This window comes from Siphateles boraxobius, unplaced genomic scaffold, assembly GCF_051911475.1.
Source record: "Siphateles boraxobius isolate OS27281-9 unplaced genomic scaffold, OSU_SipBor_1 53, whole genome shotgun sequence".
NCBI classification, from domain to species: Eukaryota; Metazoa; Chordata; class Actinopteri; order Cypriniformes; family Leuciscidae; genus Siphateles; species Siphateles boraxobius.
The window spans coordinates 1214717-1238566 of record NW_027509175.1 but is presented as its reverse complement, the minus strand read 5'-3'; the positions used below and the strand labels follow the sequence as shown (position 1 = coordinate 1238566).

The window sequence follows — 23850 nt, the reverse complement described above, 5'->3', positions numbered from 1 at the left end:
AGAGACACAGACATGCAAAAACACACCTGTCTCACTTGCACTATTGACCTTAGACACCGTATTTAAAATAACGGAATGAGGAATATAAGGACAGTTTTTTCAGTTGGTTTGATCATTCAACCAACAAAACAATTGAAAACAAATTTCTAGTGAACAAAAAATACAGAAAGAATGGATTGGACCACATGTCATATGTTATTTTCTGCTGTAGAACATTTTATTAGATTATGCAGCTCTTGCAATAAAAACAGGGCTATTAAGCTAAAAATAAGGACAGATATATTAAAAATCTGTCTGACATTGATACTTATTTTCACGTTATGGCTGATTATTGATAAAATGCTGATATTAAAATTATACACTATTTTGTTTAAATTAAAAAGAAACACTTAAGACAATAATTTTAAGTGCTGAATTTAGGCATTACAATAGATGTTCATTTTGAGATTTTATTAATTAATTTAATATAAATAATATAATAAAAGATTCAATTAATTTGTTTAATTTGTAATATAAATATAAAAATAGGGACATGCACAATTAAATATCCAATATCGGTGAATACTAAAAAAAAAAAATCCACTAAAAAAAAAAGTCTCTAACAGTTGATAACCGATATAGTGATATATACAGTAAATACCTACAGAAAACAACATAAAAGGCACAAAAGTGGTCCATATGTTCTTGCTTGGTCCTGGTCACAATGAACTGTGCGGCAAGAGCAGCTTGCAGCCGGCGATATTTGTATTGCAGGTTTGGAACAATATGAGGGTGTATACATAATGACAAAAATAAAAATTTTGGGGTGAAATAGCCCTTTAACACATTACTTCTTCTAACCCTTAAACTCAACATGAAATCAAAATTGATAATTCTTATTTTTTATGGTATATTGCGGTATTTATTATAAATGATTTATCCATGCACATCTATATTTATTTATTTTTAATTCTCTCGTCATTTTTAATCAAAATAACTTCCCCTCCCTTTCACAACAACATCTCTTCTCTGATGGGCTGGACAACCTGTCACTCACATGAGATCACAAGAAGAGCAAACTACAATGATCCAATCAGTTTCTGATGGAAAAAAATCAAGTCCCGTCCTAAATTTTTTCTTGTTTGAGAAGCCATTTCACCATCGTAAAGTCTTGTAATTTGTATTAAATTAATATGTTTTTATTGCTCACATATTTACATAGCCTTTGTTTTTTTCTGAAGGTTTGAAAAAAAAATGATATCCACAAATTAAATGACTATTAATGTTTGCTTAATGTCAAAAAAATTCTACATGTCGCACATCAATACACACGTGCATGCACCACACGTCACCCCTGAAACCACTGTTTTGTACATTATTTTTACCTTAATTTTAGGAGACCGAGGCTGTGAACGTGGGGAGAGAGGAGAAATAGATGTAGAGGATGGGGGGATGGATGGTGAGGGCTGAGTGGAGACTACAGGTACAGACGAGGGAGGATGGGAGGAAAGGAGTGTAGGAGAACTGGGAGGAGAAGGTGGAATTTCAGGAGATGGGATGCGGTCTGAAGAATATGGAGGAGGAGAAGGAGTGGAGGGTGGCGAGGCTGGAATAGTTGGCAGAAGAGGCTGGCAGGAGAAATAAAGAGGTGGATGGAAAGAAGGAATAGGAGATGAAGGAGGAGATGGCGGGATTGGCGAGAAATTAAGAGAGGAGGGAGGAGAAGGAGATTGGGAGGAGGGGATATTTGAGAAAATAGGAGTGGAAGTAGGAGAGGATAGCTGAGGAACAACAGAAGAAAGAAGTGGTTGCGGAAATGAAGGAGGAGGAGAAGGAGATGAAATGTATTGATAATTAGAAGGCAAAGAAGAGGCCGAAGAAGGATAAATATTGAGAGTCGCTGAAGGAGGAGGAGGAGGAAGAGGGATTGGGGAATTTGGAGGAGACAGAGGAGGAGAAGGAGGAGTGGAGAGAGAGGAAGGGAGAGGAGAGGCTGAAGGGGAAGAAACAACTGAGGTTTGGAGGATAGAGGAGGAATAGGGCACCAAAGAAAGAGGTGAAGAAATAGAACATTGAGAAGGTTTGGAAGAAGACGGTGGAGAACAGTGAACACCAGAGGCAGATGATTCAATGTGTGGAGGAGAAAAGCTAGTGGAGGACAGAGTAAGGGAGGAATTTGGGGTGGGGGAGGAGGAGAAGGGGAGAGATGGAGTGATTGTGGAGGAGTCAGCCTGGCAAAGAGAAGGACAAAGCTGAAACTACTGAAGTGAACTACTTTTTTCAACTGTAAGCCTGACTGTCAAAATTTCACACAGAACTAGTGTGACAAAGACTATTTAAAGGGGCCATATCATGGAAAACAGGACTTTCCTTGATCTTTTGAAATAGATTAAAGTAGACTATATATTTCTTTTCAGAAATCTTGCCATATAACCTTCAATGTTTACTTATCTAGACCTATTCAGTATCCAGAAGTTTAGCACGTCCAGTAATGGCAAAGTAATAAGGATAACACAGGATTGGTGAATCTGATGATACCACTCAGGAAACTGGGCATATCTTCATAAATCTTTTCCACCGGACCCTGACAGAAAGCCACAACCCATAAATGATAAATACCTATAATAAGAATAATCATTCTAATTCTATGAGAAAAGGGAAGTCCACACCACAACTTATGGCTCAGGTGAACGATAACATTGGAATCACTTTCAGAATTTTTAACTGATGAACAACATTTTTTTGACTGCCAATCGGAATCCACTTCACTTTAAAATGTTCGAGGATTTAAAGTGGCAGATAACCATAACTACAGCGCACACTTTTAATATAACAGAAAATTGTCGTCTGCGGGTGTGTGGATGCTAGTTTACGTTATAGTTATCTTTATTGTTATGATTATTGGTGTAAAGAGGCTATTAAGGTTCAGATGCAAAACCAGTCTGTTTAAGAAACACTGAAAAACACTATACATATGGACTTGGGAGAATTATTATTATTTCTTTTTTTTTCAAACATGTTGGAAATGGCCCCTTTAATATAGTCAAAGAACATGCAAGTAATAAGAATTGACAAAAAAATATAATTGAACTTAAGGTTTAAGAGTTTTTTACTCTCGGCACACAACCAGACTATCATGCTTCTGTCACACTGCATGTTGCACCTCTTTTTTTGAAACAGCCTCCAAGGCTGATCTGCTGATAGTTTCATCATCCTCTTCCTGTATGTACAACTCCGGAAGCTCCTCCCATTTTAGCGCAGCTACTGGACTGTAAAACTCTGTTTTCTCATTCAAAATGACTGACAGCAGCTCCTCAGCCTTTTTCTCACAGAAATCATGATGTTGATCACGTTTATTTTCTGATTTATGGCTTGGACCGATGGACATTGGCCTATCAGATAATGCATCTTGAATAGTTATGTTTTTTGATCGATTGGCCAATCTGCATTGAAGTTCATTGTGGAGTTGATTTTTTAGAAACGTTGACATAAGCTCACCATATGGATCAGGTTCGCTTGTTGGCCTAGATTGGTCATAGTTTTGTTTCAAGCTATGCTCCTTTACAAACATATCTTCTAAGAGCTTTTTGGCATCATGCTCCTTTTGTTTAGTTCTTAACAGCTGTTGATTATAGTCTGTGATCCATTTCATGGGTAAACTGACAGTTTCTTTTATATCTATGTCTGTTGTTTTATCTCTGTAGAGAAGTTCATGGGAAAAATTTGAGGACTCTGAAGTGATTGGACCTTGACTGATAAAAGGGGAGGAAAAGTTTTGTTGTGGGGTAACCCTTTGCACAAGTGGAGCAGGGGATTGGAGGCCTATGTATTGTAGGTGGCTGGGTAAGGGAGGAGGGGTGGGTGGCACTGGACTGCCACAGGACGGGGTGGAAACACCCAATGTGAGGGACAGCCATTCGCTAGTGACCGTTTGAAGGTGTGTCCTAGTGGCAGAATCAAGCCACAGGAAATGGGAGTCTGTATCGTGCTTGATCAAGGAAGAAAGAAATCAGAAAGACTGGTTTATGAACTTATTGGCTTAAATAAGGTCAGACTCTGTGGGTGTGATGGTCCAAAACTTACCTTCTGTGCCCTATGTGTGTGTGTGTCTCCTTGGTGACTGGGGCTCTTGGAAGGAGAGCCCTTGATCACATCGACATAAGACATAGGGAAAATGCCCTGTTTGTTTGAGCCAGGTATCTTTCCCTCATACCAATTCTGATCCACCTTCCTTAGGAGGATCACTCGCTCCCCCTACAACAGCAAAAATGCATGCTTAAAATTAAGGCACGCCTGAGTTAATAAGTGCATATTTTAGAGCTTGAGAGATGGTAGGGATTGTTATAGGTGTTTACACTTGCCTTTCTAAGAGAAAGCTCTACGTTAGTGTCAGCATTAAAATTGTATCGCGCTATGGCCTCTCCCATATCTCGAACCTGAGCTGGAGGAGGAGGCCTGACAGGCTGCCTCTGCTCTGGAGATGCCAACTTCTGAAAGAGAGAATAAAAGACAGAAAGCAAGAGAGAATATGATTAAGTGTGTGACAGGGTTTAGTTTAACTCAATGGGTTATACAGACACTGACCTCAACATAAGAGATGGGGAAAATCCCAATCCGACCTCTGTTTTCCCCCTCATACCAGTTACTGTCGATCTGTCTGATGATGTTGACTGCATCACCTTTCTTAAAGGAAAGTTCCCTGTAAATGCACACACATGTGCAGGCAAAATATGCATTACTTACATAGCAATGATAATATGTGATGATACCTGTGACTCTCAGAGGAAGAGGTATTCTGTTCTTTTCATCTATACCTATTTATTTATACATATTGGACACTGAATCAGTCAGTTAAAACTCTACTTACTGATACAACAAATAACAAAAACTTTTCTGTGGTGCACAATGACAAATACCCCTGGGTGATCACAGGCAGGTGCATAGGATATATAACTCTGTGTTATTTGCAAGCTGTGTGGTACTGTCATGGTTCTGCCTTCGTGCTCTTTATTTTCCCTGGTCATAGGGCAGGATCATGACAGAATCATGTTTTGTGTGCAAGCGCATGGCCAGCTGTTTGGCCATGCGCCTCAGGTTTTTGATCATTTCTCCCGGGAGGAGTCAGGGACAGCTTTTCCGTGGTTTGCGCCTGCCGCCTGCCTGCCAGCTATTCCCGAGGGTCGTATGATCGGCGTTGCGACGCTCGGGGACCAGGCTGGTTCTCTCACGACTCCTGGCACTCCATCTGCACCTGCTGACCTCCGTGGGAAGCGAGGGCGGCGAACCTCGTGGGACTCTCCTTCTGAGTCCTCAGCGTCGGAGTCTATCCGGCCAGAGATATCCCCTCCTTCACCCAGCACAGTTACCACCGTGCTTCCCCAACCGGTCACAAGCCCGGCTACGGCCTCTGCTTCTCGATCTAGGAGAAAGAGGGGAGCCTCCTGTCCTTCGTCAAGTGTCGTCACAGAGCCCGCTGCAGTCAGCGCAGTCGCCGAGCCCGCTGCAGTCAGCGCAGTCGCCGAGCCCGCTGCAGTCAGCGCAGTCGCCGAGCCCGCTGCAGTCAGCGCAGTCGCCGAGCCCGCTGCAGTCAGCGCAGTCGCCGAGCCCGCTGCAGTCAGCGCAGTCGCCGAGCCCGCTGCAGTCAGCGCAGTCGCCGAGCCCGCTGCAGTCAGCGCAGTCGCCGAGCCCGCTGCAGTCAGCGCAGTCGCCGAGCCCGCTGCAGTCAGCGCAGTCGCCGAGCCCGCTGCAGTCAGCGCAGTCGCCGAGCCCGCTGCAGTCAGCGCAGTCGCCGAGCCCGCTGCAGTCAGCGCAGTCGCCGAGCCCGCTGCAGTCAGCGCAGTCGCCGAGCCCGCTGCAGTCAGCGCAGTCGCCGAGCCCGCTGCAGTCAGCGCAGTCGCCGAGCCCGCTGCAGTCAGCGCAGTCGCCGAGCCCGCTGCAGTCAGCGCAGTCGCCGAGCCCGCTGCAGTCAGCGCAGTCGCCGAGCCCGCTGCAGTCAGCGCAGTCGCCGAGCCCGCTGCAGTCAGCGCAGTCGCCGAGCCCGCTGCAGTCAGCGCAGTCGCCGAGCCCGCTGCAGTCAGCGCAGTCGCCGAGCCCGCTGCAGTCAGCGCAGTCGCCGAGCCCGCTGCAGTCAGCGCAGTCGCCGAGCCCGCTGCAGTCAGCGCAGTCGCCGAGCCCGCTGCAGTCAGCGCTTCTTCCAGGTCTGATATGAGCGCATCTTCCGAGTCTGTGGATAAGAGCGCTGATTCTGGTTCAGCTTCAGTGAACACTGATTCCTTTGTGGTGGCTCCGCAACCAGTTCCGTTGTCGCCCTTCTCCGTTCCTCAGTCGTCTACCTCTCTCCCTTTCATTTGTCCTGTGCCGCCTCCTGCCCTGTCCCAGTCAAGTTTCCCCAGCGCTTCTCCTCGTGTCACCCTGTCCCAGTCTGCTTCCCCCAAGGCGTCTCTTCGTGTGCTTCTACCCAAGTCCGCCCGGAATCCTTGTCCCAAGCCCTCTCCCCGTGGACCTAAGACCCCCAGCACACCCATCCACCCTGGACCTCCCCCCATGAACTCTGTTTTTCCCCCGCCACCTCTACCTTGTTTGTTGTTTTTAATTTTTCATCCGAATCCTGTTCTTGTCTTTTCGTGTTTGCCTTTACTGTGTTTTTTCATGTTTTGTTGGTTTGTGTCGATGTCACAGTCTGTCTTGTCCCGTGTTTAATGTCCTCTTGAGCGTCTGGTAGCCGCTCCTTAAGGTGGGGGTTCTGTCATGGTTCTGCCTTCGTGTTCTTTATTTTCCCTGGTCATAGGGCAGGATCATGACAGAATCATGTTTTGTGTGCAAGCGCATGGCCAGCTGTTTGGCCATGTGCTTGTGTTGTCTCGTTATGTAACTCCGCCCCCTTGTTATCCTCGTCTTGATTGTCTAGTCAGTTTCACCTGTCCTTGTCATTAGTGTTCCCTTTATAATCCCCTTGTGTTTGCTGTCCTGTGTCGATTCATTGTTATACATCGTGTGTGTTATACTTCGTGTTACCTTGTGATTCCTGTCTGAGTGCTTTGCTAATCTTTGTCATCCTCGTGAGTACCCTGTCAAGTGCATTGTCTTCAGAGAAGTTCTGTCTCTTCGTTTGCTGTTTTATTTTACCGTCAAGTCATTACCAAGTTTGGTCAACCCTGTTCCAGTCCTGTTTTGCCCCCTCGCGGGTTTTGTTTTCCTGTTTTGTCTATTAATAAACTTTGTGTAATCGCATACTGTCTGCGCTTGGGTTCGTTCCTGATCAGCCGTAACAGGTACTTATCTTTTTTGTTATACAATGTATTTTGGTGACATGCAAATTTCAGACTGAAATTCACGGGCCTTGAAATTCTCCAATGGTTTTATTAGCGTGGATTTTCATGCAAGCTGACACTTTCATGCAATGACTGACAGCTCAGAGCTCAAATGCGATGCACAGACCAATTTTACTTTAGTATGCAGAAGCCAGAGAGCAAAAAAATGCCACATAACAAAATGCAAAACAAAAGAAAGGACACGTTTTGAATGGCGGGAGTAAAATTAAATGAATTTTCACAAAAAAGCTGGCACAGCCAATTTTGCAGATTCAAATTCAGTGAGATGCTGTGATGTTATTGTCTCAGAGTTTTATATATACTCACTTGGCAGACTGAGCTTTAAAATCATAAATAGCCCTGGCAGACTGTTTCTGATGGAGGAGAGAAGACAATATAAGATAGGTCATCTGCTTAGAGGAGACCTATGAGGCAAGCAAAAAGACCATCAGCTATCCAACATATGTACGGCTAAAACATATTTTCTGAGACCTTTAGCAAAATGAAGGTTACAAGATCGTGGGATTTATGGCATAGCACAATAAGGATTCAGGATTTGTACTGATTGGTTCCCATCACCAAACATTTACTCTTTAATCAATTATGTTTTCCCTGCAGGTTTAAAATCATGGTTCTAATTAAATAAAAACTAGTTCATGTAAAAATAGATATGAGGGATCACAACATTTCTACCTCTCTTTCTTGAGTAGGTCTTCTGCTTTGTGGTGTGAGACGTCCTGTATCAGAGCTCTGATCTGTGGAAGCACAGAGAAAAGGTCAACAGAAAGAAAACACACTTGTGTAGTGTCCATGGTGGCACCACATGCATTCTAGTGCTGTCAAAAGGAATATGAGACCATTTAAAAATGTACAAATATTTATTTCACATTTGGGGTCAAACAAATAGTAAGGGATGATCTGGAACAGCACAATATGACATAAAATGGCATGCGCTTGACATAAAAAGGGCCTAAATACTACAATCATCACAGAACATTGTATTTAACCAAAACATAGGAAACAAAAAAGTGGCTTAACTACAGTATTCCATACATCAGCAAATAAAAAAATAAAATAATAAAAAAACAATGAAGGGCAAGGGCACAAAATTAAATCATAAAATTAAGCTCAGTAAACACACCATGCATACTAGCCAGACATGAATCGCACCATGAAATGCTAATACTTCTTCCACTTGTATCATTGCACATAAACAGTATGAACTCCATGGATGAGACAGGCTTAAAGAAAAACAACACTTTTAAATTCTCCATGCATTCATTATTGAAGTTTTTGTGTTAGCATTAAAGCTAACTATTAGCTAATGTACTAAAAAAATTGAGTATTGTCTAATCAAATATGTTTTAGAATGTCCCTCCTCCTAAAAGTAAACCACTGGCAAACGAGTTACCTAATACATTCACATCTGACACGAGGTGCCATGCTGAAGAAGCATGCTGATTATGTAGAAAAGAAGTGAAAGCGTTTGCATGTTTTCGGTTGGTAACATCTGAGGTAATGACGTGAGGATACTGCAATAATGATACGGAAGGATAAAAACTAAGGATAAAGAACTAGCTGCACCTGAGTAGCAGTGCACATTAGCATTAACATTATGCTGGTTGTTGTTGGAGGTGTCTGCATGGTGTTGCTGCTGGTAGGAGGCACATTGTTGGGCTCCATGGTAAGGCTGGTGTATGTGGGGCGAGGAGGGTGAGCCGGACCCTCTTTGAGCCCGCAAGGAGGAGCTACGCTTGGGCACATCTGGTAGCAACTCTTCCAATAACCGCCGTAATATGCTATCATCTGGCATACTTGCTGGTCCTTGTCCCTTTTCCGCTCTTATGTGGTCATAAATGTCCTGCAAAGCAGCATCTAAGGCCTCATAAATCGCGGTTTTGGACTTTTGTCCACTTCTACAATGTCGTCGTTGGGTCGGCGGGGAGCCTCGTTTCCGGCGGAAAGGCACAGGACTGACCAGGAAGGCCAGTTTGGAAAGGCCTGACTCACTGGGTGACTGTTGGGCTTGTGGAGATGTAACAGCAGGGTGGGATTCCTGCCGAGCCCTTTCCTGTTGTCGCTCATGTTTTAGCATGGTGGTGAAACGTGTATAGGATGCTGGACAGCGACCCTTACAGGAGCTGATGAGGTGGCGGTGTTGGTAACCTTGACTCTGACCCACACTCTGGTGCAGGTGATGGTGGCGGTGGTGATGGTGACCATGGTGATGGTGTCCATGATGGTGATCTTGCCCAGAACCGTAGAAGCTCTCTGATGAGGTGAGCGAGCAATGATCCAGGTCGCTCTCGCTACACAGTGAAGACCCTTCTATGTGGATGTCGCTCATTTCGGAGGCACAGGCGTCCTGTTCACTGTCCGAGTAGTCTTGATGCTGCCTCTGGTTCTTCCCATGGATTGGCACCAGGCTATTGCTTTCTGGTCCAGATCTTGGCTGTCCCTCAGGGGGACTTCGAGCCCTTACTGGAGGATCTTCCTCCTCCAAAAGTGATTCAACAGAAAAGCGGCGTTTGGGACAGCTGCTGGTCCTCGAGGACCCTGGTGTGGTGGTGCCCGAAGGGGCATTTTCGTCACCAAGGTCTGGCATGGACTTTGATTTTTGGATCAGCTGTTCATATTCCGATATACGGTTTGGGACCATGTGTTGTGGCACCTCATGACCAAAAGGTGACCAACCGTGGAGGTTGTGCCTCTGTTGTTGCTGTAGTCGTTCCAACTCAAGGATTCGTGCGCGTACAGAACGAATCACCTCTGACGGCAAAAGTTGCTCACGGTCTATGTGGTGCATCTTCTTGTAGAGCTGAAGGAAACCTGGATCATCATGTGCCATCTTACGCCGGTGATGTCGGCGCCCCCTGGGAGATGAGGTAAGACTTTTTACTTGAGGCTTCTGTGGAGCGTCTTCATCGAGCAACGAACCAGCACTTTCCGAGCGAGTGGTAGTCACAGAAGTGGGTGCTCTCCCGTCATTACTAGCACCATGTCCATCAGACAACAAGTCATCACAGCTGCGTGATTTGAGCCGTGGTGATGTAGGGGTCATGGCAGAATCATCATCAACGCTACTCCAAGTCTCTGAAGCTTCAAGTCGGCCTGTCTGCCAACCGTTCTTGAAGCAGATGGAGCGCTTGGAGCCACGCCAGGTTGGTGTGGAGATAGTGAGGGAGTCTGAAGAGAGATGAGAGGAAGGATGCTCCATACCTGGAGAGCTCATACAGGAGGAGAGTGACTCACTAGCGTCTCCAACTGTGAATTAAAATAACATCCAACGCAGCATGACAAAGAGGAGACAGGAAAGCTGGTTTAGTTAGCTTAGCAGACAGAGATTGATAAAGCAAGAACAGGCATCAGTGAGAAAGTGTCAGTATAGTTATATGAGAAAGAGGACAACATGCAGTCTCATGTAATTATGATCTTCTACAAAGATTCAAACATTTTACAGACTTGTTCTATCTAACCACAAATGTGACCATCTAATGACAGAACAAGAGAAAGAAGTATTTTTGAATTTTTGACATATATCAAACAAAAAATACATTAGGAATTTGTTTATAAATTATAGTTTATACAATTATTAAGAAATTGTAATAGAACAAATCCATCAAACAGTTATTCTGACAATTTTTTTTTTGCAATAATTTAATATCCCATGAAGGCCCGGGTATAATTCATTTTCAGCGTTCCGCTCTGTCTCGTGCACAGTCGAGAGCATAAGCCTTTCTAAGTAGACTCCTTTGACCGTGTGTGAAAAGACACTATGGCGCGTGCGCACTATCTAATGGACTTTATTTTCAAGTGCTCAAGTCACTTGCATATGTGGCGTTGAACACGCACTGTCTGCACGGTCACACAAATTAGGACGGTGTGCACAGACATCCCCAGACCCTCCTGATGATGATAATTATGTCACCGTAGACAGCTGAAGTATACTTTGGGCTAAAGGCAATGATGCATGACCAATAAGATTTGATGAGTCTAACACCTTCTATTCGCATGTGTAGTTGTGTGAGTGTGTCGGAAATTACCTTTGGCTTTGGATGGTGAAGAGGGGGAGGAACGTATGGTGGGCTTCTTCAATGTCTGTGCTTTATGGGAATCCAGAGGGCGGGAAGATACTTGACAGGCATTCTGCTCACTTCCTGTGTTGGTTTGAGTGACAGATGGTTCTGATTTTCGCCTTTTCCTGTAGTCACTTGCAGAACTAAAATTCAAAGATCAAAAATGACATATTTATATATGTAAACACGATTACAGAGAACTAATTTATTGTCATGCCTAAAAAATTCATAATTAAGAGAATAACTTGATTCTGTAAAAACAGTGCATAAACCAAACAAATAAATTGTTTATGCTATTTTGAAAAATTTAAACACAACCCAGAATTAGTCAGCAAGTGGACAACATACTCTATTACAAATATTTATGATGACAGTCTGATTACAGGGTTTTCTATGCATTAAACAGTTCTAAAAAAAGCTTCTCATATCATGTACTCTATAGATGCCATATGAACAACAGCATGTGTCACTGAGCTATTGATGATCAGATAGCAGTAGGAGGTATAAAGAACGCTTAATACTCCAAAGCACTATTGCATGTCACATTCATATATACTGTACACACTAAGTGACTCAAATAAAGAGTGGCAGAGCTTTTAAAACATGATGAACAAATAAAATTAGACAGAGGATGCTCAGTATCTATCCTCCAATGGATATTCGTTAAGCACCTGAGTGAGAAAATAAGATATATGAATGAATGGTGAGCTTACCTTGAAGCCCCATCAGGCTGTTCGGAAGGCGAGAGAAAGAGGGATGACTGAAAGAGAGCACACAATAAAAGGGAAGAGTGAGATCCATGGGAACAAAGAAGAGTAATGCACCCGTCCTGTGCCTCACTCACAACCTTCCCCCCGCATGCGCAAAGAAAACGAAGACTGACAAGGGTTCCACATCTCTCTATCCCACCTTGAAGGACTGTGAAAATGAACTGTGACCTCCTGTAATAATAAAAAGGGGACAGGGCCCCACAGAAACCAGAGCCCAACAAAAACCAGCAGGCAAAGCAGTACTGATCTAGAGAGGCTGCACGTGGCACCAGGTCACAAGAAGCCCAGTCTATTATGTTGTCCAAGATCGCCACGCCTCCTTTCCTTTGACACAGCCTGGGGTGAATTACAACAAATCTGAGCACAATACAGCAGTCTCTGCTGTTCATTCTGGCTTATCCATGCGGATTGGATCAGAGGAAAGAAAGGAAAGCAATTAATAACACAGCTTTTTTAATACACCAATGCTAATCCAAGCCAGATAGGAAAATAAATAAAAAGCCAAACCAAAGGCACATTGTGCATTTCGTTATTACTTGTGAGCATGTGACTCTTCTCAAACAACATATTCTGAACGAAGAAAGAAAGAAAGAAAGAAAGAAAGAAAGAAAGAAAGAAAAACCTTACAACAAACATTCTCTCATGCACATGGACACATCCATTCATCAGAGGAAATTCTAAGAAGACCCCGCAAATTTCCAAAGAAATTATGGGGATAGTTCACCCAAAAATGAAAATTCTGTCATCATTTACTCACCCTCATGTTGGTCTAAACCTGTGATTTACTTTCTTCTGTGGAATATAAATTAATATACTTTGAGAACTATTGTTCATGGCAGTCAATCATCACCAAAACTGTTTGGTTACCAACATTTTTCTAAATATCTTCTTTTTGGGTGAACTATCCCTTTAAGACTAAAAACTTAAAACTGGGGTAAGAGGAAGTAAACCTTACAGCAAGTAACTAAGTAATACAAAAGGACAATCTAATAAAAAAAGTTATGAAAAAGCATTTTAAACCACAAAATGCATATGTGAGTGTTACATTTCCGGCATTTTTTCTCATATTTTCCAGTAGTGTTTTCATCTGAGAATGCCTCAATTAAAGTGACCTTTATCATGTTAACTAATTTTTTCACATTTAATTTTATATTTGTTTTATTTGTATAGTTTACATAAAAATTCACATATGTGGGTCAAACTGATTTTCATTTGCCATCTGGTAAATAAATGATGGGGCAGGAGGAAAAGTGAAAGGAAATGAGAAAGATGACGATATAGATAATAGATGACAAAGTGAAAAGCAGAAGAGCAAATTGTAGGACGAGCAAAGAAACAAGTAAAGGAAGAATGGATGGATGGACAGGAAGGTAGATTTACCTGTGCCACAGTATGTGTGGAGTAGTCAGGATTATAATCCAACCTCTTTTTAGGAGGCTGGATACCAAGCCACCCGAACGAACGAACAGCACAGAGGTGAAGAGGTGAAGATGAGGTGGAGAAGCAGGTGCATCATGGGAAAAATACATATGTGGAGAGAGTGAGAATGTTAGGACATGGAGAAACAGAGATCACACAAAACACGTTAACAAACAAAGGGTGAATACTAGTGTTTTTCTTTCCAAAATCGACTACAGTGCCCACACATGCTTCACCTACAGTACCTTACACACACTGACGATTGTGTGTACATATAGTACACACAACAATGAAACTACAAAAGGTTTCACACATATTGTGCTTGTTTACACATGGTGGCAGCAAACTCAACCAGTAAACAAGCCAGAAAGTGTGTTCTAGAAGCTGGAGGAACTGCGCATAATATCACATTTATGAACATACAGTGGCCTCCAAAATATATGGACATTTGAGCCACACATTAAAATGTTATGCATTTCATTGCATTAGATAAAATATAATAATTATAATACCTAATGACTTTATTTTTGTAATAGCATTTGCAACTAGTGGATGTACACTACCATTATACTTATAAAAAGTTAAATTTGGTTACAACCTAGTAGTATAGTGCATGCTCAAGTATATTAGAGAATGTCTAGAGTTAATAATGTAACCCTCGTTTCCTGAAGGAGGGAACGGCAGACGTTATGTTGAAGTGACAACGTAATTGGGATCTTTTCAGGGAGCCCTATCATCTTCGAGTGTCTACAGAACGAGCCAATGAACGTTGGCGTGCGTGAATTGTGTCACACACCCCGCAGCGCGGGTATAAACAGGAAGCGGGCGCACGCACACATTGTTTTTCGCTGAGGAGCCGAGATTGTGACGGCCTTTACAGCGATGGTCAGCAACAGAGGCAACAGGACGTAACGTCTCCCGTTCCCTCCTTCAAGAGGTAACCGAGACGTTCCCTATCAGTCGCTCACATTCAACATTACGTCGACATGAAAAATGCCACGGTTGCTGCCACATCCAGCTCCCTATGCAAGACTCTCAGACCCCCAACTGATTGGGGTGGTGGTCTGCGTAGAGGGAGTTCAACTACTTTTCCGTTATACCCCACACAGTGGAACTCTAACACAGTGGATAACACTGGGAAAGCGTGCCTTTCCAGGGGAGAGGGATGCTGCGAAAGCCACCTCCTGCCCCGAAGGGAGGTAACATGTGGAGAATACACATATGGACTGGCCAGTTAGGGGCTGTGCAACATATGGATGTCACTGGGGTGGCTCCAGCCTGAGAAGGGGGAGGCAACACCGGGCAGTGACAGCAGAGCGGACTCTGCCAAGGGAAAGACACAGGCTCACCGCAGGGAGCAGGTCGTGGAGGAATACGCATATGGGATTGCTGCAGGGATCACCACACATGGAACCCAGCCTAGCACAAGTTACACAAGCATACGAGCACTAGGCCTGGCGTCAGACGCTCCGCAACGTCTGACTGCCGAAGGGGTGCAGAGGAACTCAACAGGGTTTGCCTAAGTGGGGAACTCGACTGCAGCAAAAAGCGCACGTATCCACTCCATGGAGGGGAATGGCGCAGCAAGCTGACACTAGAGTGGGAACTTCGGTGTTACCGGCTGGTTGAAGTGAGCACACAGGAAGAAACTGGCTCAACACATAGGCTATAAAACCTAGCGAACGTGTTAGGTGTCGCCCAACCCACAGCTCTACAGATATCTGTCAGCGAGGCGCCGTGTGCCAGCACCCAGGAAGAAGCGACACTTCTAGTGGAGTGGACTCTCAACCCGGGAGGGCAGGGCACGCCATGGGCTTCGTAAGCCAAGGCGATGGCATCCACTATCCATTGGGCCACCCCTCGGCTTGGAGACAGCCCTTCCCTTCTGCTGGCCTCTGTAACAGACGAAGAGCTGATCTGAGGTCCTGGGGCTTTGCATTCTGTCTACGTATAGGTGCAGAGTGCGAACGGGACAGAGAAAAGCCAGGGTTGTGTCTGCCTCTTCTGAAGGAAGCGCTTACAGGTTCACCACCTGGTCCCGGAAGGGAGTGGTAGGAACCTTGGGCACGTATCTGGGGTGGGGTCTAAGGATCACGTGAGAGTTAGCCGGGCTGAATTCCAAGCACGATTTGTCGACCGAAAATGCATCCAGATCCCCTACCCTCTTGATGGAGGCTAATGCAACCAGGAGTACTGTTTTACAGGACAGAATCTTTAACACAGCTGATTGCAAAACCTCAAAGGGTGGTCTCTGAATTGCCGAAAGGACCAGAGACAAATCCAAAGAGGGGAAAGAGAGTGGGTGAGGCAGATTTAGTCTCCTCGCCCCCCTCAGGAACCTGACGATTAGGTTGTGCTTTCCCAGCAACTTACCCTCAACTGCATCTAGGTCACCTAGAACCTCCGCGTCCCATCCAGGGACCAGACATGGAGTTTCCAGAGGTCTGGACACAGGTGCCATAGGGTGTCCCGTCTTTGAGAGAGCAGGTCCTCTCTCAGAGGAATGGGTCAGCGAGGGGCTGTTGCGAGGAGCACTAATTCCGGGAACCAGGTCTGGTTGGGCCAATACGGCGCAACAAGCAAGACCTGCTCCTCGTCCTCCCTGACAGTGAAGGCTCACTGGGGGAAACACATACTTGCTTAGCTCCAGGGGCCAGCTGTGTGCCAGTGCATCCGTGCCGAGTGGCCTCGGTCAGGGTGAAGAACAACTGGCAGTGGGAAGTGTCCAGGGCGGCAAACAGATCTACCTGTGCGGTCCCGAAGCGCCTCCAAATCAGCGGGACCACCTGGGCATGGAGTCGTCATTCTCCCGGTAGCACCTGCTGCTGTGAGAGCTCGTCGGCTGCACGGTTGAGCAGGCCCGGAATATAAATGCACGAAGCGACCTCAGATGCTTCTGACTCCAAAGGAGGAGATGGTGGGCGAGTTGTGACATGTGGCGAGAGGGTAGACCAACTGATAGTTGATGTACGCAACGGTCGCAGTGCTGTCCGTACGGACAAGTACATGCTTGCCTAGTAATGGAGTTTTGAAGCGGCCCAGCGCAAGATGTACTGCTAAAAACTTGAGGCAGTGCCAATGCAATTGAGGCCCCGTCCACATGTCTGAAGCTGCATGCCCATTGTACGGGGAATGAAGGAATGAAGGGTCCTACCACAAGCTGAGAGTTTGCCTGCAGGAACGAAGGGTCCGAATACAAGCTGAGAGTTTGGTAATTTGGACCCGGCACAAGCCGCTCTGCCACGCCCATCTAGGGACTCGATCGTGGAAGACACAGGGCAATAGGGCCAGCTCGAAGAGTAAGAATTTGTACTGATATGACCGTCCCTTTAATGCAAAGGGAAGAAAAGTGTTGAGGGAGAATCGAGACATGAAAGTACACGTCCTTCAGGTCGATCGTTGCAAACCAATCTTGGGGACGGATGCACTTGAAAATGCGTTTCTGCGTAAGCATCTTGAACAGCAGCCTGTGAAGGGACTGGTTCAGGACACGCAGGTCCAAGATTGATCATAACCCACCACATTTCTTGGGTATAATGAAGTAAGGGCTGTAGAAGCCGGTCTTTATATCGAGGGTGGTGAGGAGGGAGGAGCCACTAGGACGACTTCTGGCACTATACGGTGCCGTCCACGTCCTAGTGAGCTCCTCATGCACCTCCGGGAAGAATGGTATCAGCACGGCCCGTCCTAAGAAAGCAATCATTCAACCGAGAAGGTTCTGGACGTGGTGGAGGATTCCACGCAAAAGCCAGACCTTCTCGGCAGCCCGGGAAAGTATAGCCGCCCATTCTTGATCGGACTCGGGCAACGTTACACTCCCCGAAGGGGGTTATGCAGTCGTTATCTCAAGAGGACTGAAGCTTCCCCTCCCATGCTGCGACCGTCAGGAGGAGCCCCAAAAGACACGACTGGTCATCCATGAGAAGGACCAACACGCTCTTTTGGAGGTTCCAGCGGCGGCAGCGTTTGTGAGGTGTGAGGGCCAACGGAGATTGTCTCGGCAGGGAAGCCCTCACGGTAATCCTCAGATCACCCTGGCTAAGCGCCGAAGTCGGCCTATTCTGAGGTCCAGAATAGGCACTAGATTGGGGCATAGGCGAGGGGACTGCAGATCCCATGAGGTAAGCGAGTCTTGATCTTACCGCTGCCATATTCATATTCCTGCAATGGGAACATGAACTATTCACAAAAGCTGCCTCAGCATGCTGAATGCCCAAACACAAGAGGCAACTGCTGTGGGTGTCTTCTGGCGCCAGGGAACTACCGCATCCAGAAACGCACAAGCGGTATGACATCCTTAAAAAAAGGACGCACTGAGGCACCCAGGTGTAGCTGCGGCTGTAATGAGTATAAAATCAGAAACGCCTACCTAACTGACACACACACTGTGTATTGCTATTCAAACAGCAGTTGTGAGCTGTAATACTCGCGGCCACCGCTGATTGCGCCGTCACACCAACCCTGGAACAGAGTTTTCCAACTTGTAGAGTCTCTTCTTGCATCACTCTAGAAGTCAAATTACCTCTCGGCTCCGAAGTGATAGACAATGTGTGGATGCGCCCGATTCCTGTTTATACCCGTGTTGCGGGGCGTGTGACACGATTCACGCATGCAACGTTCATTGGCTCATTCTGTAGACACTCGAAGATGATAGGGCTCCCTGAAGTGATCCCAATTACATCGCCATGTTGACGTAACGTCAAACGTGAGTGACTGATAAGGAACGCCAGGTTTTGAGTGTCTGAAAACTTTTTACAATTTTGTACAGTTTATCTATTGTTTTAGCATTTAGAACTTCTTGATGTGATATTGTTCAGATTGAAAAGTGCAAAGTTTATATTTGGATTAAGTGTCCAAATCCTTGTTAGGGCCACTGTATTATCCAACATCTGTTCATCTTCCTCATGAAAAGAGTTAGACATGTCAAGAGTGTTTTCGGCACAGGTTCTGCAGCTATAAGAGCTGTAAGCTGTATAATAAGAGCAGGTGTGTGATACAGCAAACAGAGCCAAAGCAAAAACACAGTGTTTCACACTAAAAGTTAAAATTGATTAAAAACTAATCAAATTCCTCTTAAAACAACACTTGTACCCCATAAATAGACCACAAGTACAGACAATTTTGCTTTTTCGGTGATTGTTTTGAGAACAGAGCGTGATTATTTACTTGTCTTGGGACACTAGCCTTGTGGTTTAACATCACACATATGATGTCTGACCTGCTGCCTCTGGCATGTTATGGTGCGAATTGTTATTGCGGTGATGTTAAATGCCATTTTACTGCTTTCAGTGTGCAAACACAGATTCCTTGGTCAAATGTGTTTTTAAAGCCACAAGTCAGAACTTTAACTACAACACACACACACACACATACGCTTGTCATGACACAACAGAATTTGTGCCGGATTAAAGTCTACAGCATGCCAACCTGCCGCACCCTCATTCAACTTACCGGCCGTCCAAACTCCAGCTCGGAAAAGAATTTAAACCAAGGCTCGTTCTCTAAATCTATATCATCTGGGTTTAAATCAAACGTCTGGAGCAAGAAGCAACATGGGAGAATAGAGGTAAACAGAGAGGAAAACAATGAGAGGAAAAGAGATGCAATCAGCGTTAGGACCAAAATATGCTGCAAGGCATGGTGGGTAAAGAACAGAAGAGGATGATGTTGTGGGTCATCAACACATTTTCTTTCACACACAAAATATGCTAAATCAAATCATAACAAAACTTATACCTACACAATAAAGACAATTCTGTCATCATTTACTCACCCTCATGTCATTCCACACCTGTATGACTTCCTTCCTTCGGTGCAACACAAAATAATATATTTTGATGAATGTTGATAACCAAACAGTTTTGTTTTCCCATCGCGACTTCCACTGTATGGATGAAAAAACAATGGGAGTCAATGGGAACCGAAAGTGTTTTGTTGTCAACTTTCCACAAAAGAAAGTAAGTAATTTGGAACGACATTAGGGTGAGTAAATGATGACAGACTTTTCATTATTGGTTGGCCTCTCAGTTCTGTCCAGAAGGGGGAGACATTACGCTTTTTCCTCTAGTCTCTCTCTCTAAAGTCTTTTTCTCTCATACTCGAGCTATGACAGAACATGCTGAGAAAGCTGCCCACTCATTCTGCCACCTGGGACATCTCCCACTGCCACATCCACAGCATTTGTGCTGAGGGCAGTGCTGTGATTCAACCTCCTGACATTTCTATCCCATTGTTCGCTGTGAACTGAGCCACTGGCTACAACTACACCGCTTTGTCTGACACCCGTCCAGCTTTTTACATCTGCAATGCAAAACAAAAGTTCAACTGCTCTCAAAGGAGACATAAAACAACTGAGGAAAATCCTCAACCGAGCCATTTTGTTTGAGGTTTATTTTTTTTAGACAAATACAGTAGAAAGAAAGAGAAATTATTAAGGGAAGAATGGGATTAGGACATGCTGTATTGCTGGCAAAATTCAAATCTGCATCGTGAATACCACGACTTAATGTTAACCACAGCACTATAGCTCCAATTGATTGCTTTTAGTTCAAACCTTTACCAATATTTTACCTTCTAGATGAACTAATACACAAAGCAAAAGAAAGCTTGCTACAGCACCACATTGCTCATGATAAGCAAAAGCATGGCTGATGGTCCATTATTATTATTTTTTATGATTAATGATCATTTTATAAAATTGTAAAATTATACAAAGAATTAAACATACAGAAATTACAGGAAAAGTTAACTGAAAACTAAATTATCCCAAATGATTAGTTCACTCACTTATACTTCAATCTAAATATTTATTTAATTTATTTCAAACAACATGTTGTAGAAAAATGTTTAGGATGTTATTTTTACACACTTTTACACAAAAAGTTGATAAAAAAGCACCATAAAAGTGGTCCATATGATGTGTGCACTATATTTCAGCCTGAGGATATGATAACTTTGAGGAACAGACCACAATTTTTGAAATATGACATGAATATGACATCAATAGCAAACATGTGAGAACTAGTGACATTCCTATAAAACCTGGCGAAGCGCATCTTTAAATGTCATATTTGAATGTGCGTGTTTGTGTTCCACAGAAAAAAGAAAGTCATACAGGTCTGGAATGACATGGTGAATAAATAATTACAAAATATTAATATTCTTTAAAACTTTTACAGTTTCTGGGACATAACTTTGGCTTTACGCAGAACTAAAAAAGATTTTCAAATGGCAAGTCTTTGCTGACAGAGCAATTTAATCCAGGACAAGGCCTAATCAGTGTAGGACACTAACCCTTTATATTTGATTTTGTGATTAAATACACTGGAACAGCACTGAATTACTCTAAAATGAAGGAGAACCCAAGAACAGAATTTCCTTTAGACCTTTGAAACCATGAGTCCATGTTATGTGGGAATGTTATGCCAGTTTAAATTAAATGAATGAACAACAATCACTTAATACAATGATTTAAATAAGTATGATCACTCACAGGCCTTTCTTGCTCGAGGATGGAGGATTTTCCTGGCTCATACTCAAAGATGCTCCGTGGTTCCGCCCGATATTTACGCGTGTCCACTTTACGATCTGGAGGACCCCACTCATTTCTGCAGATAACAATGACAATAAGAACCAATCAGAGTGGTTGGGCACCTTTGAAACGGAGCTCATTGCATGAGTTTGGGTGTCTTACGGGTCTTGTGAAAACTCTCTCTCTCTGTCCATGTCCCGCGAGCGGAGTTGAAGGAGTGAAGGCATGGGAGGGGGTGGCGGGGGCACAGGTGACTGTGAGAGCTCCCGGTGGGTGGCACCGTCTGGCGTGTCTGAGGTATTTCTAGAGAGAGGCCGGTACGTGTGTGTTCGAGGGGGTGGATGTGCATTGACAGGAGGGTAGTTGTCTAAGAAAGAGGCATGAATATCACAGTAATATGACAGATCGACAAAACAAATGTATAGTGGCTACATTAGAGCAAAACATGAAAAATATGAATGTACACTACTATTCAAAAGTTTGGGGGAAGATTGTTTTATATTTTTAAAAGAAGTCTCTTATGCCAATGTAAGTTACATGATCAAAAATAGAGTAAAAACAGTAGTATTGTGAAATATGACTACAATTCAAAAAAATATTTTTCAATATATTTCAAAATGTCATTTATTCCTGAGATGGTAAAGCAGCAGCCATTAATCCAGTCTCCAGTCACCTGATGCGGAATAAATCATTTTAATATTATGATTTGGTGCTCAAGAAACATTACTTATTATCAATGTTGAAAAAAGTTGTGCTGTTTAATATTTTGTGGAAACTGCAATAAATTTTTTTCAGGATTCTTTGATGAATTAAAAGTTCAAAGGAACTGTGTTTATTTTATAAATATTTTGAAACATTTGAAATGTTTTTACTGACAATTTGATCAATGTATTCTTGGCTGAATAAAACAAATACTTTCTTTCAAAAAAACAAATCTTACTGACCTCAAACTTTTAAAAAGTAGTGTATGTTATATGAGAAATTATTAAAAAATAAAAATAAAAAGGGGTTTATTTTTAAAGAAATATCAGCAAATATCACAAAATAGCTTTTTAGTTAATATATTAAAATAATATATTTAGTGTTCACAATTTAAGACAAACAATACAATAATTTGACACTTTCTAGATGTCAACTCTTTATTCTATGATTCAGACTTTTATCACACTATTACATATTGTTAGATTTTAAGCAAGCAGATGGAAGATGGAAGTTTACATCAGCTCTTCAGATTTCAGATCTTACCATTGTTTATGACAGTATATGTTGCATTATATGTGTCTGCATAGTCATCGTCTGTTAAAACAGAATTACACAGTTAAGCATAAAAAGCTAAAAAGTCTAAAAATACAGTATGTGTTTGTCAGTTTAAATGAATACTCCAGGACATGTTCTATTATCCTCCCACTCACTCCATAATACACACCTGCTTTATGAACCATGTGAATCTGTTTGAACATAGTCTTGTACCAGTCCTTGGGTCTGTCCACAGTCTAAACAGAAGCACACACAGACACACACAGAAACGAGGAGCCTTGTCAGTTTGTTGGTTAAGTGCACAAAAAGCTAACAGCATTTGTCATTACCTGACAACCAACAAAATCACCAGAGCACAGAGAGAGAAATAGACAGGGAGTATCATAGTAACCTGCCAGCAAAGAGCCAGGAATGTTCTCTTCTGCTCACAAACACACACATTCACAGACAGTCTGAACTGCTGAGAGCTCAAAAGCATTCCTCTAACCACAATAAGAGGATCAAATGTCAAAACAACTCAGACACAAATCCAGAAAAATGCCCTCAAAACAGATCAAAACAGCTAATCATTGTTTTAAACTGATCAATGGCAGTCAACAGATGTCATACTGTTTAAACTCTCCATGAAATCAAAATGGACAATTCTTATTTTATATGGAATATTGCAGAATTTATTATAAATGATTTATCCGTGCACATCTTTCTTTCTTTCTTTCTTTCTTTCTTTGAAATTCTTGTGCCTTCATAATCTTTAATCAAAATAACTTCTCTCTCTTGCAGCAACATCTCTTCTCTTCTCTGATGATGTCTTTACTGGCATGGTAGGAGCAACCTACTCACATAAGATCACAGCAACAGCAAACGACAATGATCCAATGATCCTATCATCAATTCCTGATGGACAAAAAAATCAGGTCCCACTCTACATTTTTTCTTGTTCAAGAAGACGTTTCACCCGGAAATATGTTACAATAGGAAAGAAAAGCCTATTGCAACTTCCGTTTCATGCGACTTGAAAAAGAGGATGAATGTCTGTTCCCTTTCAAGGGAACTCGAGCTGCGTCAAACGCTGTGGGAACGCCCCTGCGTTGTGCGTCATGAAGCACGTATGGAATCAGCCCAATGAAAGCACCCCATAAACACAAGCGCAACAGCTTTCTGTGCCTTCAGTCGCGCTATATGTGAATCTTGCCGAGGCAGAGCGACGACGCGTATCGTGGGGATCGCATATTGATCTCTCAGCGGGGTTAGAGACGGACTCTGCCTTATCTCTCCCTTCACCTGTGAGATCCAGTGCCTCAGTCCCGTGTTCGGAAGCACGCGCTGCGGTTTCTTCCGCTCGGGCTGAGGCACCAGTTATAAATGAGGGAGATGTGGAGGATTCGCCACCTTACACTCCTGAAAGTGATGAGCTAGTGGAGGTATTAACAAGAGCTGTAGAAAAACTCAGCATTGTATGGCCAGTGACTAGACAGGAGTCTGTTACTAAATAAAAATTAGATGAGAGA

The 23850-nt window shown here is 43.5% G+C and overlaps 1 protein-coding gene across 21 annotated transcripts in view; it reads right to left on the bottom strand.

Annotated features, from left to right (window-relative positions):
- Nucleotides 1-23850, bottom strand: part of sorbs2a (sorbin and SH3 domain containing 2a) — a 107950-nt gene that overhangs the window by 4214 nt on the left and 79886 nt on the right. For 10 of the 21 annotated variants that reach the window (XM_077204976.1, XM_077204981.1, XM_077204974.1 and 7 more), the window contains 13 exons: nucleotides 22512-22578; nucleotides 22331-22381; nucleotides 21248-21452; nucleotides 21047-21161; nucleotides 19006-19089; nucleotides 13516-13572; nucleotides 12079-12125; nucleotides 11333-11508; nucleotides 7983-8044; nucleotides 7617-7714; nucleotides 4564-4678; nucleotides 4341-4469; nucleotides 4063-4233 (listed from right to left, as the gene is read on the bottom strand). In XM_077204976.1, the coding sequence (XP_077061091.1) occupies nucleotides 4063-4233; nucleotides 4341-4469; nucleotides 4564-4678; nucleotides 7617-7714; nucleotides 7983-8044; nucleotides 11333-11508; nucleotides 12079-12125; nucleotides 13516-13572; nucleotides 19006-19089; nucleotides 21047-21161; nucleotides 21248-21452; nucleotides 22331-22381; nucleotides 22512-22578 (1377 nt within the window). Of the gene's footprint in view, nucleotides 1-4062; nucleotides 4234-4340; nucleotides 4470-4563; nucleotides 4679-7616; nucleotides 7715-7982; nucleotides 8045-8873; nucleotides 10554-11332; nucleotides 11509-12078; nucleotides 12126-13515; nucleotides 13573-19005; nucleotides 19090-21046; nucleotides 21162-21247; nucleotides 21453-22330; nucleotides 22382-22511; nucleotides 22579-23850 lie in introns of all 21 variants that reach the window. The other 11 variants (XM_077204977.1, XM_077204992.1, XM_077204985.1 and 8 more) reach the window with 6 other exon arrangements.